At 52.2% G+C, this 23,004-nt stretch overlaps 1 protein-coding gene across 1 annotated transcript; it reads left to right on the top strand.

The window, feature by feature from the left end:
• Window positions 1–924: 924 nt before the first annotated feature.
• Window positions 925–22,541, top strand: AMN (amnion associated transmembrane protein). The gene is made up of 12 exons (XM_062494797.1): window positions 925–985; window positions 3,018–3,136; window positions 3,246–3,290; window positions 13,129–13,216; window positions 14,710–14,945; window positions 16,444–16,581; window positions 16,660–16,768; window positions 17,809–17,891; window positions 18,845–19,031; window positions 19,766–19,940; window positions 21,975–22,071; window positions 22,321–22,541. The coding sequence occupies exons 1-12, from the start codon at window positions 925–927 to the stop codon at window positions 22,414–22,416; spliced, it is 1,434 nt and encodes a 477-aa protein (XP_062350781.1). The 3' UTR covers window positions 22,417–22,541.
• Window positions 22,542–23,004: the final 463 nt, after the last annotated feature.

Raw genomic sequence — 23,004 nt, forward strand, 5'->3', positions numbered from 1 at the left:
ATGGGGATGGTTTGCTTCCCACTCCTGCACTCCTAAATCCTTGCTGGTGTCAGATGAGAGCTTCTTGTGGTCTGTGACCCTTCCACTGGATGACCCTTCCACTAACTTCTCCAGCCTCTTCCTGGCTTCTGTAAACCTCATCATTCACCAATCTTCTGCCCTTGCCCTGCTGGTACCAGTGTCAGCTGAAGGCCAGCTGAGCCCCACAGCTCTCTCCTTGGCATGAGCCTCTGCCACCATCCATGCATCTCTGCCACCATCTCCCATCTTTTTCTGCTCCTAACACACCCTCGGTAAAACCATGGGCCTGGACCGGCATGCAGCACTGCTCCATGCTGTGGCAGAGGACAGGGATGCTGCAGTCCCCCTCCTGCTGCATCCCCCTGCACTGGTACCGCTGCTAGCAGCGCGGGGCTGTGCTGGCACTGCCGGGTAATGATCAAATCAGCTGCTGGCCAAAGTACAATCCTGGCTGGGAGCTGCTCCCTTCCGAGTGAGCTAATTGAAAATACATGGAGGCCATTATTAGTAATTACGAGGTAGCCGCTGTTCAGCAGGGGGGAGTGGTGTGGGATGTGCACGCAGTGTGTTCACCCCGACACCCTTCAGCCACACCTGGATGGGTGGGGGCAGTGTGGGTGGCCAGGTCTGGTGAGCCAAACTGGGGGGAGCCCCACTTTTGCCTTCGCGACTACTTCCTCGGCGGCTCTCTTAGATTCCCAGTGGATGCCAAGGAAACAGGAAAAGTTGGGAAAAGAGCTGAGCGCGAACCAGCTTCTGGAGCAGAGCAAGGCTGATGTTCGTGCTGGGGGAATCCCTGCCTCCCATGCCGGTTAATCCCGCTCCCCCAGCCTCCCCCGGGCTGAGCCCATCACGTGTCCGGGAAGGTGCAAGGTCCAGCTGGGCAGGGATCGGGACCCAGGGATGGCAGCCGCCTGCCAAATGAAGCGCCTGCTCTTCCTCCTGGGTATCCTGCAGCTCCTGGGTGAGTACGCCCAGGGCCCGGCCGCCGTGGCGAGCAGGGCTGACCGCTGGGCGACCTCCGCATTTCGCGTGTGCTCCCGGCAGCCCCGTTCGGAGCAGGGTCGCGGGCTCTGTCACTGACAGGGTACCTGCCAGGCAAACGGGAGAAGGCATTTCCAGCCGGACACGGGGAAGGCAGGCAGGGACTGAGGCTGGGAGAGCCGTGCGGAGCCCGCTGAGCCGCTCGTTTGAAGTCAGCGGCGCTGCGCTGCAGGACACGCTCCCTGTTGAATATGCATGTAGCTTTGATGTTCAAGGACTGTGCTTCCCGGGAGACGGGGCCGATTAAATAACACACGGATATTTCCAGGGCTCGGAGGGTGCAGGACTGCACGGGGCAAAGGCATTGCCCTCCGCCCGGAGGAGCCGCTGCCTCTGCCGGGTGGGACGCGGAGCCGCTCCGGGCTGTGCCCGGCTCTGAGCTCGCTTGACCTTCGGGACGACAGGCTTTGTGTGATGGGGCTGGCCGAGCCTTTCGGCTGAGCTCTGACCTCTCCATTCCCCAGCTTCCCGGGGCGGCAGGGACAAGGGGGAAACCGCAGCAAGGACGGAACAACTTGCCATTACTCTCGGGGCCTTTTTTTTTTTTTCCCCTTCTTAAGCTCTTTTCTGCTTTGAGCCAGCAAGGTGCTTATACAACACCGAGAACAGATGCTTGGCTCCAGTTCTTACCGCCGGTAATGTTTTTTCCCCTCCCGGAGGGTTTTAAAGAGGACACGGCACGGGTATGTTCGCTAGCCCGGCATGAGGCAGGGGAGCCCCTCTGCGCCTTGTACCCGGGCTCCAGCACTTTCATCCTGGTTACAGATATCCTCTTCATCTGGAAATGCCTACCACAGCCAGCGGTCTCAGCAGAGCCCCTGGCAGAGTTAAACACCGCAAACTGCACCTCAAGGTGATCCTTGTGTGCTGATAGAGCCTCTACAGCAGCATTGCACCCCATCATTGAGAGATCATTGCAGAGCAATGATCACCCCATCATTGCAGAGCACCTTCCTCTGTCAGCTGGAGACATTGAGAACCCCCTCCCCGACCCAGCTGTGCCGGTGTGCCCTCTCCACGCCCTCTCCAGTGCCCCGGTCCCTTCCACCATGGGCTTTCCACATATTTTGTAAATTGGTGGGTCTTTCTCCTACAGAAAAGATGATCCATTAACAGGGCAAAAATAGAGTTTTTTGTCATTTCTGTTCTCTGTCTCATACTCACTTGCCTGAAGCCATTTAATTCAGGCTGTTGGAGATTCATTCATCTTCAGGTGCGTCCCCCAGCCAAGCCTGGGCAATGTCGGGTTGGGATGCTGCTCTGCTGTGCTTGTGCAATCAGAGAAGTCAGAATGAAAACCCCCTCTGCCATGTCCTGTCCCTGGCCAGCAGGCTCATCCCTGTGGGGCCCCAAGGGCAGGACGGTCACTGTCCCAGGAAACCCCAAGGGGAAGAACCCTGTTTCCCAACATGTTTAAGCCTCAGGCTGAAGTACACCATTGAATCCTTCCCCTCCAGCTCAAAACACATGAACCCAGCCTGTACTTGTGTTACATGTCCTATAGCAGATGCCCTTTCTTCTCTTGTCCTGACTTAGTGGTATTCTAGCTCTGCATTCCCCCTCTGTAACTTCTGCAAACTGAAGGCTGAGGAATCTTTACTTGTTTAATTAGTCTGAGTGACAACAAACCCCCTGCAAAGATTGCTTAACTACCAGGTGTATGTTATTCTTACCTTTTGCCTGCACTTTCCAGCCTTCTGTCTGCCTGCTGAGCTGTTTGTCCCTTGCTTCTCTTCCTGTCTGGGTGGCTAAAACCATCAGCCAGCCAAAAAAAATTTCCCTGTGTAGAGAAGGGCTGTGACTGCTCAGCTGGGACAATGCAGGAGCTGCTCTTGAGTGTAAAATTCCCAAATATGGCCTAAAAATGCCAAGTCATCCTAAAGCCACGTCCCAGAGCAGGCTCCCAGTGCCTCCCATGGACTAAGTTAAACTGGATTTTCTATCCCTCCCAGCTGTCACCGCTGCCGTGTACAAGCAATGGATCCCCAACACCAATTTTGAAACCTCCTCCAACTGGGATAAAGGCAGAGTCCCCTGTGCCAGGGACATAGTTCACTTTGAGAAGGACAAGGTATAGACGTTTGAAATTATTTTTATTTTTGTTTTCACAAAACACCACCAGGTATTGGAAAAGCCTCTTTACCTGACAGGGCAAAACTTTATTCTTGCTTTTCTTACAGGTTGTCTCAGTCTTCGTCAGGTCTCCCCACGCGCTGACAGACATGGTAAGGCATGGTGTGCAAAGGTGTAAGAGGGTGGGAGAGGGCAGGGCTGGCCCTGGAGCTCTGCCTGGTTGCACATTCCCCTGTCCCCCTCTCCACAGAATCACAAAATAGTTTGGCTTGGAAGGGACCTTAAAGATCATTGGTCCCAACCCCCTGCCATGGACAGGGACACCTTCCACCATACCAGGTTGCTCAAAGTCCTGTCCAACCTGGCCCTGAACACTTCTGGGGATGGGGTATCCACAGCTTCTCTGGGCAACTTGTGCCACTGTCTCATCACCCTCACAGAAGAGAATTTCTTCTGATATCTAATGTCCCAGTCAGTTTCAAGTCACTCCATGGACTTTGACACTTTCCTCCATGGTCCAGCCAGACCAAGGTTGCCTCAGCTGAGGCAAAGGACAGAAGTCCTGCAGCAGCCTGGGTTTCTCTGTACCATAGAACCAAAAAGCCCATTTCTGGTTTTTGTGTTGTTTTGTTTTGGCTTTTTTTAAATTAGGGGAGATGAAAGAGAGTACAGCAAAACCCAATTTCATTTGAAAGAAATTGATATTTCCTTCTCAAAGGAGGGATAAAACCCCCTCCATGTGATGGAGGGCTTGGCAGTAGTTGGCTGAGGAGCACCAACCCACAGCATTGCTGACAGAGCAGGCACTAGCCCTGGGCAGAGGCTAAGTGAAGCTGACATCAAAATATCTCGAAATGAAAACAAACTGTTCTGGGAAATCCCAAAATGTTGCTTGAGAAATTTTCTTTCAAGTGTCATTGGGTTTTATATTTTTTCTATGGTATTATCAGTCTAGCTGAGGCAGGATGGGTACGACACCCTGCTGAAATGTGTGCGTTAGTGATAAAAGACTGGGGGGGGGTCAACTCAGAGGGGTTTCTGAGCAATCTGGTTTTGCCACATGAGGAACTCTGCCTCAGAGCAGGCTGACAGGCAGGCACGGAAACATGGGCTCTCAATCTCTGTGGCTTGGAGGGTAAAATTTAACAGGGAGGAATTAAAGGGAAAAGCAAATCCACTACCTTAACCTGCCGGTGGGGGATGGGTCACCAGTGATCCCTCTCTCAGTGCTGGGATAGGAAGAGATGGGCTGGATCCTGTTTGGAAAACCTCCTCCTCTAGTCCTGATGAGCTTGTGGGCGAGTTTCCTCTCTCAGTTTTAGGGTAGCGTTGCTCTTTTATTGGCCATTAAATTTGAAGAAGCCCTTGAATTTTATGTGGTGTAATTTGTTCAGGCTGTCTATGCCACTAATAGTTTTGATGCTTTAATAACACCATGTGCCACATTTAATCCCTCTACAAATATTTGGAGAAGATACTTTATTTATATGGCATTTTAAATATGAATTTTTGAAGGAAAGAATGTACTGGGGAAATACGTACAAATATAATGTAATAAATGATGTGGAATTTACCCAGAGAAGAAAAGAGCAAAATACCACTCCAGTAGATTTTATTTTACTTACAGATGAATGTACAATATTTCTAAAGTACTTTCATCAGAGGCCTGCAAAATGCATAATTGCAGAGCAGTGTCAGTCATTACAGCTGAGCCTCCCGCAGCCAAGCTGGAGAGGAGCTGAGCAGCCCGAGGAGAAGGAGATCAACACAACCTTTGCACAGCACAAAACAGCACCCATGGCCCTGCCCCCTGCTCAGGTAGATGGCTCCTATTGTGACTGAGGGGTCAGGGTGCCCCAGTGACCCCTGGCTCATCCCAATTGAAGGATCTGGAGTGCTGGCGGAAGCCCCTGGGGACCCTCTGCTGCCTTGGGGTTTCTCTGGGCCTCTGCTGCTGGCAGGCAGCTGCACAGGCTCCAGGATTACAGTGAATTTTATAATCCCTCTGTTGCGTCGGTGAGGAGGACTGCTAGGGGGTATCCATGAGGGAATGAAGCATCACGAGGGCCGTGAGGGCACCATTCCCCTCCTGCACTGAATTGCACTGCAGGTGAGCAGCCATCCCTGCCTATAACGTGTACTGCAGTTCACACCTTCCTTCTGAGCATCACTGCCCCCTGTGAACTGTTCAGCATGTCTCTTACTGAGGTGGTTAATATTTCTTTTTAATTTCATCTCAGGCACTTCCCTCTGGTTCACTGCCATGCTCTGCTGTCACCAGGTGATGACAGGGAGTGCCAAGGTTAGGGATGAAAAAGGAATGAAACCCACCACCTGAGCTGGGCTGCCACTCATGCAAATGCCATGAAATTTGGCAACCAGCTGGTTAGAAAATGAATTGGTCATGAGGCTTTTTGTAGAGAGGCTGGGCTGCACCTGTTCAGCTGCCAGCCACACGCGCTGGAGCATTAATCACTTAAATCAGCAAGAATACATTAAGCTTTTGAGTCACCATGGAGATGCTATACAGCCTTTGGCCAACAACAAAAAAAAAAAGAAGCAGGATGTTGTTTGCTATAGTAGCATAGGAGGAAATTCACGGCTGAGGAGAGATTAGGCTCTCAGTGACTTCCATGAAGATAGTGCCTTCTGTGGCAAGAGGAGGGGAGGATGCTTGGCGCTGGTGGTGGATGGACAGCATGAGATCTCCCATCCCAACTCCCCTGCTGAGTGGAGTGTCAGGCATTCCTCATGTGTCACCATCTGTCCTCTCCCAGACATTTATGTGAAAGCTCACTTCTGTATGGTGAGGTCTCCAGCTCCCCACCCCCCATCCATCCCATGTGGGCACTAGCCAAGTGCTGGGAGATGTCTTCTTAGAAGGAGGCTGCTTGGGGCATAGAGCCTTCCTCCCTGCTCAGAGCTCACCCACTGAGCACTCAGTTCAGCAGTTATTTGAAGCTTCAAATGGATCCCTAATTCAGTCACACACTAAATCCAAATCCAGCTTAAGCCTAAGTGGCTTTGATGCACAACCGTTGTGATTAGGCTGGATTTTTTATGGTATTTAGCTGCCTAAAGATGCAGATCAGTATTTAGCCAGCTTTTGGAGGTGCCTCAGACTAAATGGGCAGAAAAGATGGAAATGGAGGTGATGATGCTTGGCATGGGTGCTACAGGAAGAGACAGATTTTGGCTCTGTTTATCTCCTGAAGGGGGAAGACAACTCCCTCGGGGGATTGGACCCTCTGGCTATGGCTATGCTTCCAAAGGGAGCCAGGCCAGGGCCTGGCTGCAGCAGTGAGCGTGGTGTTTGCCCCAGTGTTACTTGTGCAGTTTGTGCCTGAGCCAGCCAGCACTGACATGCGGGCCAGGGATGGATGCTGCTTCTTCTGTTTTTGGGGTGGCAGGAGTCAGGTTTATTCACATGGGCAGAGCAGCCTTGTTCGACCCCAGGGTCAGACACTGGCTGGGGTTACTCAGCAGCCCTGACATCACCTTTCCAGCTCTGCCTCATCCCCGAGCTCTGCTGTGGGGCGGCATCTGTCCACACCCCCTCCCTGCCTACCCCACGAGGGGCTGCAGGGCTGGGCAAGGGCTTGGAGTGTGTGGGGCACTGGGGTCTGACCGGGGACACCTTCCCCAGCCTTATATTTTTAGCTGCCTAATTGCGAGAGCAGAATGTACTCGGCTTTGCTGCAGGATGCTCCTGCTCGGTTCCTGGCAGAGATTGATCTTGAAATGCCAATTGCTCTCCAGGGGCGCGGGCTCTAATGAATTGCCACAGTTCGTGCTAGTCCCAGGCACCGGTGCTCCCTCCCCCACCTCTTCCTAGGCAGCAGGGTAATGAAACAACCAGAAAAAGGATTATTTTTCCTTCCCCTAAGATGAAGATAAAAAATTTCAGAGGAGTGTGTGCCAGCACATAATTCCAAGTTGTAATCCTGCAGTCTTTTCTGTGTCAGCATTCATACTGAAGGTGTGTAATAGGAAAGGAGTTTGGTAAAACAGCCATTTACACTCATCTCCCTGAGTCTATTTGCTCATTTCAGGTTGGTTTCCAGCAGGAGGAGTTACTAAAGTCTGTGATGAGCTGAGCAGCTTGCCAGCATCCTGGGCTGTAGCGGATGCTGGAGCCTGTCTGGCTGGGAAGCTGCTTCATGGACTGTCTGCCATCCCTTCACTGCTGGGCATGGCCCCTCTGCCCACACCTAGAGCTTCTTCCTGGCTTTCTCTGACCTTGTCTGTAGAGGAAAGTTCAGGAAAAGGAGCTTAACTAGTCTGAAATAGATTTGGCAAATGGCTTTAAGCCTTTCTGTGTCTCCTACATTCATAGTTCAATGTCTTCAGCTACCCAAGGGGCTTCACATGCCCCTGTGACACCTGATTTCTGTACACTATCGGGGCCTGTTCAGCTACGAGTGTGTACTGGGGATCTGCAATCAAGTTAATGGGCTTTTTGGGTCTGTTGTTTGTGTTTTTGTCCTCCCAGGGCTTTCACTGGGGTGGTTTGGCAGGGGCTGTGCCTGGCAGCACCAGTGTGGGAGGGATGGCCAGGAGTTATGGCTTCTCTGTAGGGATGGGCAGGACCGTGATGTGTTGGGAACCTGATGTGTCAGGCCATCCCTGTGCCAGGGAGGTGGTGGCAAGGCCAGGTCAGGCAGGTGCTGTGGGGAGCCCGTGTGCTGAAACACAACCCAAAACGTGAGGAGCAGACATAGCAGGGGAACTGGCTCTGGCATTAATGACAGCACGGCTGTGCTGCTGCTGCTGGGCAGGAGGGGAGGCAGAGCAGCCAAGCACCTCGTTAGCTTGCAGGGGATGACACTGAAATGATGATATCCCCTGGCACACCTCTCCTGTGCCTGTGCTCCTGCCTGCTCCGGGTCAGAAGCAGAGGGGTGAGATATTGCTGGGATCAGAGCAGGGCTGTGGCATCCCCTGCCACTGCTGGTGGGGCCCATGGACAGCAGCACCAGCTTCTGTGCCCCAGGCATGCTGCACCAGCCTGCATGAGCATGGGCTTCATGGGGACACACACGGGCTGCATTTCTGGCTTGGTTTCTTTGGGAAGCTAAAGCACCACTCCTTGTGGGACCATGGGCAGGGAGGTCTTTGGGCAGCTACTCCAGCAGCAGGTGACACTCCTTGGCTGACACAGAGGTCTTGGGGTGGCAGGAGGTCATCCTGCCTGGCCAGGGACCTGGACTAGCTGGGGGATCGAGGGCTGTGAACAGGCTGGCTCTGGCAGCAAACTGGAGGTGTGGGGTGGCATGTGTGGCTGAAGGACACTGCCCTGAGGGTGCAGGTGAAAGCTTCAGCTGGACCAGAGGTGAATAAATGAAGCCTCAGTAATGAAACCAAGAAATGCTGCTGCAAGCGAGCCCCTGGCAATGCTCCAGAGTTGTCAGAGGGATTCACCTGTGGGTGAACCTGGCCCTGTGCCTTTCTGGGGTGTCAGCCAACAGCTGGATATCACCCAGGCACCACCAGCAGCTGTGCTGAGAGCCCCAATCCCAGCAGGCCCCGGGAAAATCCTTGGTGTTCCCACCTGTGGGGATGATGGGTAGGGACCACCCACCCACTGCCCCTGCTGCTGTCCATGGGCTGCCACTGCCCCAGCAGGGCAATACTGGGAAAGATGATGCGCTCATTTCCCTTGAGCGTTATTGCTTGTGGTGGGTTACAATAATCTATGCTGGACCAATAGCCCATCTGCATCCTATCCCAGTGATGTTTTTCAATGGAGGGCCAGCAGCACCAGTGCCAAAGCTGCTCCTGGGCTGGGTACCAGGCAAGGGGATGTACCCAGGGGCTGATGGCTGCTGACCTGCCTGCTGGTGCAGCCATGGATGCAGCACTGTGGAGCTCAGTGTGCCCAGGCAGTCTTAGTACTGAATGATTGGGATGGGGGCACCATCTCATCCAAGCAAGGAATTCAAATGCATTGATGCTGCAAATAAAAGCAAGGCTGGGGAAAGACCTGGCTGAAGACATAGTGTTTTTCACCCCGGTTAAAGCACAAGTGTTGCATTTTCCCTGTGCTGATGATGGTGATGTGCCAGTCACAGTGTTCCTGTCAGCTATCTCAGCCCAATGTTTGTGACTCAAGCTGAGCCAGGATGTGACAGAGGCTGGTTAAGGACATCTGATTGGAAAGCCATCTCTCAAGATTTCGCTATCTTTTTATTTCATTTTTTGGACGTTAGTTCCTTTTTCACTTATGCATTGGGGCAGCAGATTCCTTCTGGTAGTACAATGCTGGTCCAAGAGCCACATGGGGTCTTTCCTCTTGTTTACTTTTTTTTTTTTTTGGCTGACTTTGATAAGAAAAATGATGACTGTGTTTCAGTTGTCATTACAATTGATAATGATAACTGAGGACATAAGTGATTTACCAGTATCAAGGATGGGAAATGACTAATGGGACTCTAAACACTCACTGTATTAATGGCCCTGGAATACAGGTTGGCAGGAGGAAGGGAAGGCAGATGAAACTGCCAGCTTTTTGGCTTTGGTCCATTGGTACCTGTCATTTCTCAGTTCAAAATGTACTTGGAAAGTGGCCCAGCCTCTATGCAATTTCCATACTGAACTCCCAAAAGTAGAAAACCACTGCCCAACCAGAGTCTCCATTTGTCCTTTGCAGCGAGCCAAGATGCTTAACTTATGTTAGGAAAAAAAAAAAAGGCAAATTATTTTTACAAAGATCCACTGGATAATGGAGACACTCCTGAAACGCTGCCCAGTGGTGAGAATCTCAGGCAGGGCTGGTGGTGGATGTGCAGTGGGCACGGAGCCATAGCTGCAGGGCCCAGCCCCAGAAATTCCTGTGACAAAGCAGAAGTACAGAGCTCTTCCTGAGCTTCATGTTTGTGGAGATGAGGTGACTCTGTCCCCTGTCTTTCATCATGTTTTGTTGCATCTTAATTCCGGCTAGTGCTTGCAGTGTTTGGGTAATCCCAGGGTGTGAATGGCTATTATGTGTGGTCACTCTCATTTCCCTGTCACACTCTCATTTCCACCTACATGAGCAGCTTCCTCTAGGCTTGGGAAGTCCAGCCAGACTGGGATTTTGGCTCCAGCAGTGGACGGGGATCTCCTGTGATGGCTGGAGAAGCTGCATCTTGTCTGGAGAGCTCAGACCAATGTCTCCTGAGCACAGGTGCTGCAGGCACGAGGCAGATTTGGCATGAGGCATTTCTCCCAGCTCTGCTCTTGAGCAGAACTGGTGCTGTGTCCTGCTGACCCATCCAGACTTGCTCACACTCCCAGGCACATGCAGGATGCACCATCTCGCTTGGTCATGGAACTGGTGTTGTGCATCTGTTTGTGTATCCCTAACTGAGCAAGTTATCCTCTTATACCTCATCTCCTCTCATACCATATTGCACTCAGCCCTGCCACGTGAATCCTTGATGTGTTTTCCTTCTCCCCTAGTTAGTTTGTGAAGGTCTGAATGAACAACCCCCTTGGACACAAAAGCTTATGTCCTGCGTGCCAACGGCATCCTGGCCTGGATCAGGAATAGTGTGGCCAGCAAGAGCAGGGAGGTCGTTCTTCCCCTATACTGGGCACTGGTGAGGCCACACCTTGAGTTCTGTCCCCTCAGTTTAGGAAGGATGTTGAGACGCTTGAGCGTGTCCAGAGGAGGCAACAAGGCTGGTGAGGGGCTTGGAACACAATTCCTATGAGGAACAACTGAGGGAGCTGGTGTTGTTTAGCCTGGAGAAAAGGAGACTCGGGTGACCTTATCACTCTCTAAGACTTCCTGAAAGGTGGTTGTGGTCAGGGGGGTTGGTCTCTTCAGGCAGCTGACAGAACAAGAGGACACAGCCTTAACCTGCACCAAGGGAAATATAGGTTGGATATTAGGAGAAAGTTTTTTATGGGGAGAGTGATAAAGTACTGGAATGGTCTTCCCAGGGGGGTGGTAGAGTCACCATCCCTGGATGGTGTTTTAAAAGAGACTGGATATGGCACTCAGTGCCATGGTTTAGTTGAGGTGTTAGGGCATGGGTTGGACTCAGTGATCTTGGAGTCATTCTGTCATCACAGGGTGCTCGAGGAGCTCTGACCCACAGCTGTAGTCGAAGTGGTAGCTACAGGGGAGAGAGTTGTCAGGCAGGCAGGGATGAGATCAGGGACTTCCCAACCCAGTGGTCTTGATCCAGCCACAACACTCACAAATGCCAACTTCAGCAGCCTGGGAAAGCAAGTGGAGACCAATCATGATCCTGCTGTGTAACCATCCCCCTCATCAGCAGCTGCTGCCTGATTTTCCTTCTTCCACCCAAAGATCCCCACAGCTTTGGGTCTGAGTGCCCAGAGCTGACTGCCTTGAAGAGCTGGTACCCTGTGCCGGGGAAAGGATCTGCTGGATACCTTCCAAAGCCCCCACTGAGCAGCTCAGATGGGTCCCAGCAGCCAGCTGGCCACCCTGGCCCTGCTGTGCCCAGCCGGCTGCAGGGAGCCAGCCTGCAAACCAGGCAGGAGGCAGTGCCCAGGGGCTCCAGGCTGCAGTGGCCCAGCCAGTCTGGGAGAAGGGACTGGGCTGGCAGTGCTGCTGGCACTGGCCTGAGTATGGGCAACAGCTGGATGCTCCAAAATGTCCCATCACCTGTTCCAGAGCTCATAGGAAAACAAGCCAGGGCTCTTGTGAAGTACAGCACTTTGTGGCTGAAGCTGGTAGCATTGGCCTCATCCAGCTGAATGCAGGCCAAATCTTGAGCCTCAAAACAGACATGTTTTGCTGGCTTTTTCATCTGCAGCTAAAGGACTTGATGCCTTTTCTATCCTGGCAGACCTTTCAACCTTTTTCAGTGCTTCAGTATTGGACAAATTTGCTCTACTCAAAAGTAATAGAAATTCAGAGAACCTGGTGGCAGGACACAGGCTGTGGTCTGATGGAGCAGTGTCCGTAAGCAAAGGCTTCTTCCTGGCTGGGGGAGAGACTCCACACCCTTGGGACATGTGTTGCCCCAGCCTCAGTTATTCCCAGTGTCATTCCCTCTTGTCCAGCCCAGTATATGGCATTGCTGGATCCAAAGCAGATGGTGCAGAGGAGCACTGTGGGGCTCCTGGTGGCAGCCACCCTCTGCTCTCTGTCCTGGCTTCTTATGGTTCCTGAACCAAGAAGGGCACCAGGGCTAAGGCCTTCAAAGCACTGTGCCACCAAGGCACCAAACTTCTTAACAGGTGCCTACCTATAATTTGGGGGTGATGAGCTTTTTGCCTTGTCCACCTCCCCCACGCCTTCCCCATGGTGGCCTCTGAGTCAGACTGAGCATCCTTGGACAAGACTGGCCTGGGGCTGAGAGCTATCACAGTCACCTGCAGCAGTCAGTCATAAGTCTTGCTTTCTCTAACCTACATGCATATTTAAAGACCAATTAAGTAGATGAAACCTTAAAATTCCAATTAACTTTTTCTGCCTGAGCACAGGACCCTGTACATTGGCACAAGTCAGTCCTGGAGGGCTTTCAGCTGTTGTTGGGGAGTGATGCTAAAACACCGGATAGACCAAATTAGAGAAGGGAGCCTTGAGCATCACTGACTCTAAAATATTGGAAGAAACCATGACTTTCCCACTCAGAAAGCACTTTCATGCACTTGCAGGGTAAGGTTGGGTTTTCCTTGGTGTACCAAACATGTATAAATCCTTTCCTGAGCTGCTGCTAGGGTGTACAAGAGGAGGAAGAAACTGTCAAAGAGCTTATTTTGCTTTTTCCTTTTCTTGCTTCTCTGAATGCTTTTCTGTGTTATGGAAGACAATGCCACACTGCCTCACACATTGCAGAATGCCCATCCATAATCCAGGGTCTGATACTTTCCCATTTATATGGGGCATGGCAATGGTAGCTCCTGATAACTGTAAAGTGCCTCAGAGACTGTGAGTGTAATAGGCAGCCTAATAATTAGCAGTGTTATTTGATTACAAGCCTGGGTGGCTGGCAGCAGGACAGTAACACTCTGCATCCCTTCATCCAGTACCTGCCCCTGAGTGGAGAGTTCGTGCTGGCAGCTGGTGCAGCATTCACAGCTTTCGATGGCAGCTGGGATCCAGGCTGTGACTCAGGTATTTTGTGCCCAAACCAGGCATCCCATCAAGCCTGTGATGAATCATGAAAATTCAGCCCAAATACCTCTACAAAGTTCCTACCTCAGAGTAAAATGAATCACTCCTCTTCAGTATTACCTTTTCTTTGATGACCTCCCTCACATCAGATCTTTTTTTTCCTCATAGATCACCTGTCTTCTAAAAAGGTAATTATAGAAGGGAAGCCTTTGAAGTTGTAGCAGAGAGGCAAATACTGTTTGCATTATAAGCATGTAGCCACATCAAAACCCTTATTTTCTCTGCCATGGTGCTTCTAAAGAAAACCAGTTAGGAGGTACACACTGGTGAGCTAAACCATGGCCATCACACACTTTGGCCCCACAAATGCATCTTCCTCTCCCAGCCTCTAGCTCATGGCTGAGACAGCAGGTTTGTGTCATTGGTCCCTGCTGTTATCTGAAAGCGATTTTCTAGGGAGGTGTATTTTGGGTGCTTAAGAGCTACCTCATGCTTTCAGTGGCAAGTAACTTTTTAGGTCCTCTACAGGGAAGGAAGCATTCAAGCAGAGCACCTGTGCCTGCACTCTGAATGGAAAGGAGGAAAAAAAAAAAGAAAAAAAAAAGAAAAAAGGGAGGGAAAAAAAGAGAGAGGAAAAAAAGGGAGAAAAAGTCTAAATCAGTCTCCTGAGATGAAGGATTGTAGCTTAAGACTGTCTGGGGCCACCCTGAAATCCTTCATTGCTGTAATTTTTTTTGGTTTTGGGTTGTTTGCCCCCCAGCAGGGATGCTCTGACATCTGTTCTTGGCATTGGGCTTTTCCTGCTGACCATGCACTGCTCCCCTGGAACCAGCTGGCTCTTCTGGGACAACTTTCACAAATGAACTTCTTTAAAGCACTATTTCAAAATGAATGCAAACAATTCAGTCCCTAAGTACCTGCATGCTGGCTGGATTGGTAAAGGTTCAGCTGTTGGGAAGGGAGAGAAGGAATCAGGGCACTGCATGATGAGACTAACCAGCAGGGAAATGGTTAAATAATTGATAGTTAAATGGGGCACTGGTTTTGGGGTTACCTGCTGCAGGGAACAGGGCTGGTCACATTTCTGCAGACCTGCCAGGCTGCTGGGAAACTGGGACATGAATTATCATACCCATTTTTATCAGGTTTAGCTGTTACTCAACATTCAGGCAGATGTTTTCCTCCTTAACCAGAATGATGAGCTTTAAAAAATAGGGGGGAAATCTCCTGTGGGATCTGGGCCTGAAAGCCTGCAGGCAGATGTAGGATTTGGGCTGAGACCCCGGGACTGAGTTCTGGGAAGCTTTGCCAAGCTCTGGGAAATGCCTGCAGTGGCTGCCCCTGAGGGTGATGCCAGGGCCAGCCCTTAGCTCCCTGCCCATAGGGTGAGATCCTTCACCTCAGGCCAGACAGTGCCTGGTTTCACCAACCCAGGCACATCTGCTGGGGCTTTGGATTTGGGTCAGGCTCAGCCTTTTCTATCCCTTTTCCAGGTGGAACAGTGAGGTTTGCTGATGCTGAGCACCATGCCTGGTTTGACCCCACACTGTGGCAGGATGTTCTTCCCAGCGGGGAGCTCAAGGCAGCTGGGCCCATCTTTTCTGTGGATGAGGAGCGTGTCCCGTGCCACTATGATGATGTTGTCTTCCGGCCCGAAACCTCCTTCCGAGTAAACACCGACTCATCCCAGCCCGTGATTCACCTCCGCAGCATCTCTGTCATGGGCCAGGTAAGGTGGGGAGGAGAAGGAACTGGCTCCACACCTTCTGGCCACAGCCCCAAGGAAGGACCAGCTGGAGATGGGGGAGCAGCACTGCTCAGGGAGATGGGGCTCACCCGTGGGGCTGCAGCTTCATGAGCTGCTGCTGCTCTGGATGGCCTCGATGGCTTTTTGCATCGACCAGTTTGTCATCACCTCCCTCCCTGCAGTGTAGGCTGTCACTCTGCATGTTTAAAAAAGGGCCCATATGCACGGGTCAACCCACCAGCAAATGGCAGCTTCTCTGGCTCCCGGGGGTCGCACCCTTCCCAGGCACATGTCTGCAGCTGTACTGCTCAGGGACCCTCTGGGGACACCTCCCTCCTGCCCCCGACCTTACCATGGCCTGCGGCCCCGTGATCATCTCCCAGCTTTGCTTCAGCACTGCTCTGTAATTGATTGGAGGGATAATTACAGAAGCGCTGACAGCCTGCAGTGCCTCAGCTCGGGAATCAGGCTCCCCACGAGCCCTGTCCCTCCTGGTCGGAGGAGCAGAAGATCACAGGCACTGCAGCAGTAAACACAGGCTCCTTCCAGGAGTGGGAGATGAGGCAGGCGTTTCATAAGTTATTTATTATTTCTGCTGCTGCGCTGGCTGGGATCTGCCATTTTGGGGCCAGGCATTAGGTAGCTGCTTTTTGAGTAATAGGCTCAGTCGGCGCCCAGACGAGTCTGAGCAAGGCAGCGCCCAGTGGAACTCACCCCAGGCACACATAGCCCCAGGGATGGAGAGGTGGATGCTCTTGGGTGCTCAGAGTGATGCTGGTCCTGCTGATACCTGGGGACTATCCCATGGCACATCATCCCCCCCAGGGACCACTGCTGGCTGTCCCTCAGGGCAGGGGCTGCTGCTGAGCAATGAGATGGAAGGAGAAGGTAATTTTTATGATCATAGAATATTTCCTAAGATCTGACCATACGAGCTTCTCTATCCTTTTCAGCCAGTCTGTTCTGTGATGACTATTTTCACCCCAGGGCCTCAGAAATCTGCCTGTTGTGCTAGGGCATGGAGACACTTCCTGTGGAAGAGAGTGGGTGAGGGAATCACAAGTGACATGGCATGAGGCTGGTCAGTCCGGCTCAGCCTTTGCTAATGCCAAGCACACAGAAATTCTTCCCAGATAGGAGGAAAACAGTTCAGATCCAGCCCCCTTTCTCCCAGTAGTGAAAAGCTGTTAACTTGAATTATCTGAACCAGAAGAAAGAGGGAAAGCAAAAGAAGAAAAGGCCCAGCCATCACATTATCATTGTTTTTTGTTTAGAGTGTGTTTTTCTGTTGATCCAGGGGAGAAGATGGAATGGGTGTACTGACAGGGTTTTCCTGCTGCATCGCTGCCTGCAGCAGGGCTGCCCAGTGATGTTCATCAGATGTGATACCAGGTGTCCCAGCAGCATGGCTGAGTGCCTGGGGACAGCACTGGGACCTGTCCTGGGAAACTCACCTGCTTTGCTGCTCTTCCCTGCACAGGAGCTGAACACCCCATCATCCTGGGCTGGGTATCTGGGGGGCCCCTCTGCCCTACTGCAGTTTCATGGCAATGGCACTCTCCAGGTGACAGGTACTGGCTGTCCTGACAAGTCTGGCTGTGCCTGTGGGAACACCCTGGTAAGTCTTCCTTTCCCATTTTGGGGCTCCAGTGCAGTTTGTGGGGTGAGGGACTGACACTGCCCTGCTCTCCTTTAGGATGGCCCCCGCATCTGCGCAGCCCTGCTCAGGGCTTCAGGGAGGCAGTGCCCAGAGCCAGCATGCCAGAGCCCTTTGCAGCCCCTCGGCCACTGCTGTAGGGTCTGTGGTGAGTGGGGGACATGGCCCTATTCCTCCTTCCAGCTGCTTCCCTTGGCCCCATGGGGGAAAAGCTGGGTGCAGGGGGTGCTTGCTGCTGGTTGTAAGCTGAAGTTTTGCTGTATCACTGCTGCCAAGGGACCCGTCTGTGGGTCCATGTGCAGATCCCATCATGCCACCTTCCCAGCACATCTCTGTGAAGAGATTCTGGCTTTTGGGAGCCTGTTCTGAGTCGCAGCCCTTTGTCCCTGCTTCTGGTTTATCCTGTCATGATGTCACAGCTCGTCAAGCTAATAGGGCTCTGCTGAGTTTATGCAGCCGAAAACACACAGAGGAAATGCAACCTTTTCCACTGTAATGTCAGCTTCCCAACAGCCAGCTTGTGTAATTTAATTTAAAATAAGAGCATGCAGATTGACAGTGTTCTCCCTGCAATGGGTGTTCCTCCATTAGTCTGCATGAAATGTTGCTAGGGGCAATTTTTCATGCACAACTGTACCTGGATACTTGGTATCCAGTATTTGGTATGTCATACCAAATTCATTAAAATGGCATCATATGTTTCTCCAATGTGCTCCTAAAAGCATAGTCTCTTGCAGTCTTTAGGACAATTTAAAATTTTAATAAATGCTTAATTGTATTTTTCCCAGGAAAATATTTGTCTCCATGACTGCAGTGGAGTGGTGCAGGGAGCACAGGTGTTCCTTCCCCTCAGCCTTCCCCCCTAAAGCCAGGGCAGTGCTGCTGCACCACAGCCTCATGGCCCCAAAACCAGGGACATGGAGAGTTTCCCAGAGGGATAAGTGGGAGACAGCTTTCCAGGGAGAACTTCTCTCCAGAATATGTTGGAAAGCCAAAAGCCTGTCACCAAACCCAGCTGACAAAAAAGACCAGCAAGGGAGGTTTCTCTCTGAGCCCAGCCAGACCAGTTGCACCAGCTGGGTACCAGAGGGTCCCACTGCCTTTTGTGGCAGTCAGAGCTGTGCTGCTGTGGCTGCTGTCTGCCCACACGTGGTGACAATCTGATGTCTGTCTGTTTTCTGGCTGCAGGGGCCACCATTAACCTGGATTTCACTGCTGATTTTGACCTGCAGAAGTACCAGGACAAATTGGTCCAAGAACTGCTGAGCCAGGTACCAACCGGTCAGACTGGGAGGGGCTAATGAAACCACAAGCCACTGGCCACATCTGCCGGTGACTTGATGCCTGTGGGACTGTCTGGGGCAGGTGTGAGGTCCCAGCCATGCCAGGGGTGCAGCTCACTCTCCACCACCCTGCAGGGCCCACCCTCCCTGTATGACCTCTTGGATGTCCCTGCTTGCTGTGGGGACTGGGCCCCTTGCTCCCCACCATCTGCTCAGCTCAGGGCAGAAGGAGCTGCTGACATGCAATGGGGAAGGATGCAGGGGGGCTTGCTGGCAACCCTGCTCTAGAAGATAGGGAAGGTCAGGTCTAGGTCACAAGGGAGCTCAGAGCACCCAGCTGGGACCATGCAAACTTGCAGCAGGGGATTCCCTGGCCTCTGGCTGCTTTTCCATTCCCCTAAAAATGGAAATTTCCATTTTCCAGTAGGCAAGCACTGGGTGGGTGACTGGCACTGGTCAGCTCTCAGATGCTCTACAAAGCATCACTTCATGCTGCTGCTTGTTAGACACAACATGACCTCCCTCCTCTTTACCAGGGGCTGCTGAGGGAGGAGGTGTGCTCTGCGTAGCACTGGGAGGTTCGATACCAGAGTATTGCTCTATTGATTCTGAGCTGAAAGATGTCTGCCTGCCCTCCTTACAGCCACACATCTTAATACAGCTTTTAATGGCTGTGATACATGAAACTGCTTTCTCAGCATGCTCTCCTCTGCGGGGGCTCATTGCATGCTGGGTGGGTGCTGGTCACAGCTTGGGAGAGAGGGGATGTACAAGCCTCTCCTTTGGGAAGTGCAGCAGTGCTGCCGTGACAGGGGTGGCAGCTCTGTGGTAGGGCTCACATGAAGATTCAGGTGGACCTTGCAGCTGCACTCACCGTGGCTGTCTGGAGATGTGACTTAGTTGTGCCATGGACTTTACGTGTCCCCTTGTGTTTTGGGAAGCCCAAATACGCTGGTGTGCAGATGGCCATATCCAAGGTGCACAAAGCACAGACCTTCCTGGGCATCGTGTCCCGAAGCACCACTCCTCTCATCCAAATCGTGCTGATTGATGACAGAGCAGGAGGGCAGGCGGGCACCGCAGCGGAGCAGCTGGCAGCAGACATCATGGAGAGCATAGCACAGCACGGTAACACCCCTGTCCTCCTCCCCTGCAGTGCACCCTGCTTTGTATTCCCTGCCAGCAGCCCACATGTCCAGTGCAGTTTGAAGGACGTGTCCAGTGCATCTCCTAAGGATGGAGATAACACATCTCTTGGCAGCTTGTCTCCACAACTGACAATCTTTACAGTAAACCAGTTTTTTTTTATATGAAGTATTAGATAAATATAGGTATTTAAGTGGAATTTGCTGTATTAAGTATGTGCCCATTGCATCTTGCCCTGTTGCTGGGTGCTGCTGAGAAGAGTCTGGCTCAGTGCTCCAGCTGTGGCTCACCAGGACAGAGCAGAACAAAGTGGAAGGTCACTTCCCTTGCCCTGCTGGCAATTCTCATGCAGCCTGGGATACCGGTGTGCTTCCATGCCATGTCTGACCATGACCAGCTTGGTGCCTGCCCAGGCCCCCAAGTCCCTGTCTGTAGAGCTGCTCTGCAGCCAGGATGATGCTTGTGGAGGCAGACAATGGAAGTTGGCAGATGCTGATGGGCACACATGTCACAGCCAGGGCACCTGGTGGTCATTGTGTGGGTGGCAGACCCACAGGGGCTTGTCCCCATTGAGTCCATCTGCCTGTGAATCCCATCCCTGTGCCCAGGGAAGGGTGATCACCAGGCAAGCAGGACCAGACTCAGCTGAAGGCTCCCTCTGCTGTGGGTACGTGGTGTGTTTGCCTTGTACAATCCCCATCCCTATTTCTTCACAGGTGAAACTCTCGGCATTTCAAGTGGCAAAATGGAAGTGGCCACTGGCAGCACTGTCAGTGGGCAAGTGGGGAGCCACCCAGTGAGCAGCATCACAGTGGGGACAGTCATGGGGCTACTCTTCAGTCTCCTGCTCCTTGGAGGGATCCTCTTTCTCTTCAGAAAGGGAAAGCTGAGGTAGGGATTTGCCAGCAGTAAATACTCAGGCTGCCTCTGCTTGGTAGCAGCTGTCAGCCCAGGCTGTCCTTCCAGTCTGGCACACAGGGGCACACGGTGCTGCCCAGAGCTCCCATGGACAGGGGCATGGCCTGGCAGCCTGCCACCCCAACACTACTGTTCACAGGACCACAACATGGTTTGGGTTGGAAGGACCTCAAAGGTCACCTTGTTCCAACCCCCTGCCATAGTCAGTGACCAGCTTTGTCAGAACCCCAGCCAGCCTGGCCTTGAACACTTCCAGGGATGGAGCATCCACTGCTCTGGGCAACCTGTGCCAGTGTCACTGCCCTCGCAGTAAAGAGTTTGTTCCCAATATCTAATCTAAACCTGCCCTGTGTCAGTTTAAAACTTGTCCTTGCTCCTCATGGCTTAGTAGAGGTGAGGTGGCTGCAAGGCACTTCTGTGCTCTTGGACTGTTGCTTCATTCTCCTCCATGACTAGGAGGAGCTGCCTCTTTGCTGGGTGTAGTGTGCCTGGGTCAGAGCAGGGCTGCTGCAGCTTGGCTGGAGCTCTGCACAGCCTAGTCATGGTGCATGGTGACATCTCCTCTTCCTTGGCATCATTAGTTTGCAGCTCTGCTGGGGAGGAGAGGACTGAACCTGCCAGCTGCTCAATAGAAATGGATCAAAATAATGCAAAACACTTGTCCCACAGCTTCATAACCATTAAAGGGAGAGACAGCACCCAAAAGCAAGTGGAGCTTCTGGTGCATTGCTTGTTCACACAGCACGGACTACAGAGTGCAGGTCCCAGGGGAGGGCTGGAGGGTGCACCTGACTGCACCACAGCTGGGAGCTAGTCAGAAATATCCCTTCTCCATCACCTTTTTCCCTCACAGCTTGGAGATGGGGCCTGGCAGTGATTAGGGCATCCCAGCAGTGCCCATGGCAGCTGCTTGGGTCACCCACCTCTGCTCCTCCCACACGCACCCACCTTCTTATTGGAGGGTTTTTCAGGGTTTACTGGCTGCCTGCTGAGCCACTGTGGGTTGTCTCACTTAACTAGCTGTGGGCAAGTGGGGTTAACTTTACACACTTGATAACCAGGGGCCAGGAATTGCTTAGATTAGCATGTGCAAAGTACACCTGTGTCTCCAGGGGGTTCTGAGCTCCCTGCTGCAGGAGCTGCTGTGTCACAGGCTCACAAATCAGTTTGTTCCCTCCTGGTTCCTCCACTGGGATTTTGTCACCATGCAGCAGTGGCCCTGGCCAGGAACACCTGCCCTGCTGCTTGACATGTGCTGACATGGTATTTCCTAGCAGTAAACCCATTTTATTTCTAAATAAAACTCCCAGACCCATAATTGCTACTTGATGATTTATCTTTCATTGATGCTTCTTTGGATGCCTTTGAAACCAGCTCAGTCAGCAGCAGGAGGGAATTTTGTGTAGCTACAGGAGACAGAGCTGGACAGGAGCCCATGGCCTGTCCCACTCCTGCTACAGGTCCCCCTTATTTCCACGGAAAGGGAAATAAGGGCAGAGCTTCCCTGGGAGCTCCTAAGGTGACATGCATGGACCTGCTGCTGAGCCCACATGCCTCAGGTGCCCAGTGCAGGGGAGTGCTCAGTGGCTGGGACCCTTAAGATAAAAGTAATGAAGAAAATAATAGTGATGGTGATTAAGATGAAAAAATCATGACATGATAAAAGTAATTAGTACTTGAGATTGCAGTGGGAAGCAGGTGTCAGCTCTGTGGCAATTCATTTAGGCCACAGGGAAGGAATGATTGCTCCAAAGTGGAGCCTGTGCTAGAGTTGTCTGCCTCTGCAAACTCCTCCCTCCAGAATGCAGGTCCCAGATCTCCAGGCTTAATGATTTCTGCTGAATACAGCAGCATTTCCCTGGGAAAGGGTACAAATATCCCATTCCAATAACAGCCTGACATTTTGCCCCTGTATTTTTCCCACTCACCTCTTAAAGATGCAGGATTTAAGCTGGGGGAGCTGCAGGGATGGGAGGGATGTGGATGGTGATGCCCAGCTCTCCCCAGGTTGCCTGCCCTGCGTCAGCCCTGGCACAGATTGGAGGACCCAGTGTCCCCTGCACCAGCCAGTGACAAAGGCTTCGACAACCCCATGTTCAGCGTGGTAAGTCACCACTGCCAGGGACACCAGGGGGCTCGGGGCATGGGCAGGAGCTGCTGGGTGCCCTGACGCTCCTGAAAGCCTCTTGGGATGACCCTGCTTTCTTTCCGCAGGCCAGGAGGGGTTTGTGGAACTTTCCTGTTCTCCCTCAGGTCACCTCTCAACTGCTGCAGGGACTCAGGACTGGGTGGGTTTTGCCAAGGGTTTTGCTTCTCTTCCCCATGGGTTGTTTTTCCTCCCTTGCTATTGCAGGAGCCTCCAGATGCTGACCTTGGCAAGGAGACACCAAAAGACCTCCAGGTTTTCTACCTCAACCCTCTGTATGATGCAAGTGAGACAGAGACCTGATGGTGTGGACTCACTTTGGGTGCAGACACCACTGCCTTGGGGACACCATCATCTCTCCAGCCCTCACAGCCCCTCACAGTTCCTCACATCACTCCTTGTGGGATTTAAGCCAGAAGTAGATCCCACCTGAATAAAAGTGCCTGTGCAGTGAAGGAAACCATAGCAAACCTTCACTGTTGGGACTCAGTCACATGGATATGGCCTCCTTGGTGTTACTTCTGGGTTTTAAACTTTATTTTGCAGGTGTCAGTTCTTTTTAGACAGTTCAGCATTGAGATTTGGGTCTCAGATGGTATCCAGAGAAGCTGGGGTCTAGCTTAGCATCCCATGCTTCAGCCAGCACTGTGCTGGATTTGCCCCAGGGCACACAGCAGGTTGAAGGAGGATCCCTGGATGCATGACAGAAATTCAGTGCTCGAACACATATTAGAATATGACCCAGATCCTTCAGGGCCTGGACCCATTATTTGGAAGGCTGTTTTGCTTTCCAGCAGCGTGCTCAGTGCTGGGGATCTCTGCTCAGGATCCCCATTCCTCCTCTCACTCCTGTCCACTGGGTGCTAGTGAGGTGCAGTCCTGATTAGACAA

Source organism: Cinclus cinclus, chromosome 6, assembly GCF_963662255.1.
Source record: "Cinclus cinclus chromosome 6, bCinCin1.1, whole genome shotgun sequence".
NCBI lineage: Eukaryota > Metazoa > Chordata > Aves > Passeriformes > Cinclidae > Cinclus > Cinclus cinclus.

Bases quoted from the DNA above. Each gene is read 5' to 3' on its own strand.
- AMN (XM_062494797.1), top strand. From the start codon at position 925: ATGGCAGCCGCCTGCCAAATGAAGCGCCTGCTCTTCCTCCTGGGTATC. The intron at 14,946-16,443 runs GTAAGGTGGGGA...TTCCCTGCACAG, and splicing joins GCATCTCTGTCATGGGCCAG to GAGCTGAACACCCCATCATC. The intron at 16,582-16,659 runs GTAAGTCTTCCT...GCTCTCCTTTAG, and splicing joins GTGCCTGTGGGAACACCCTG to GATGGCCCCCGCATCTGCGC.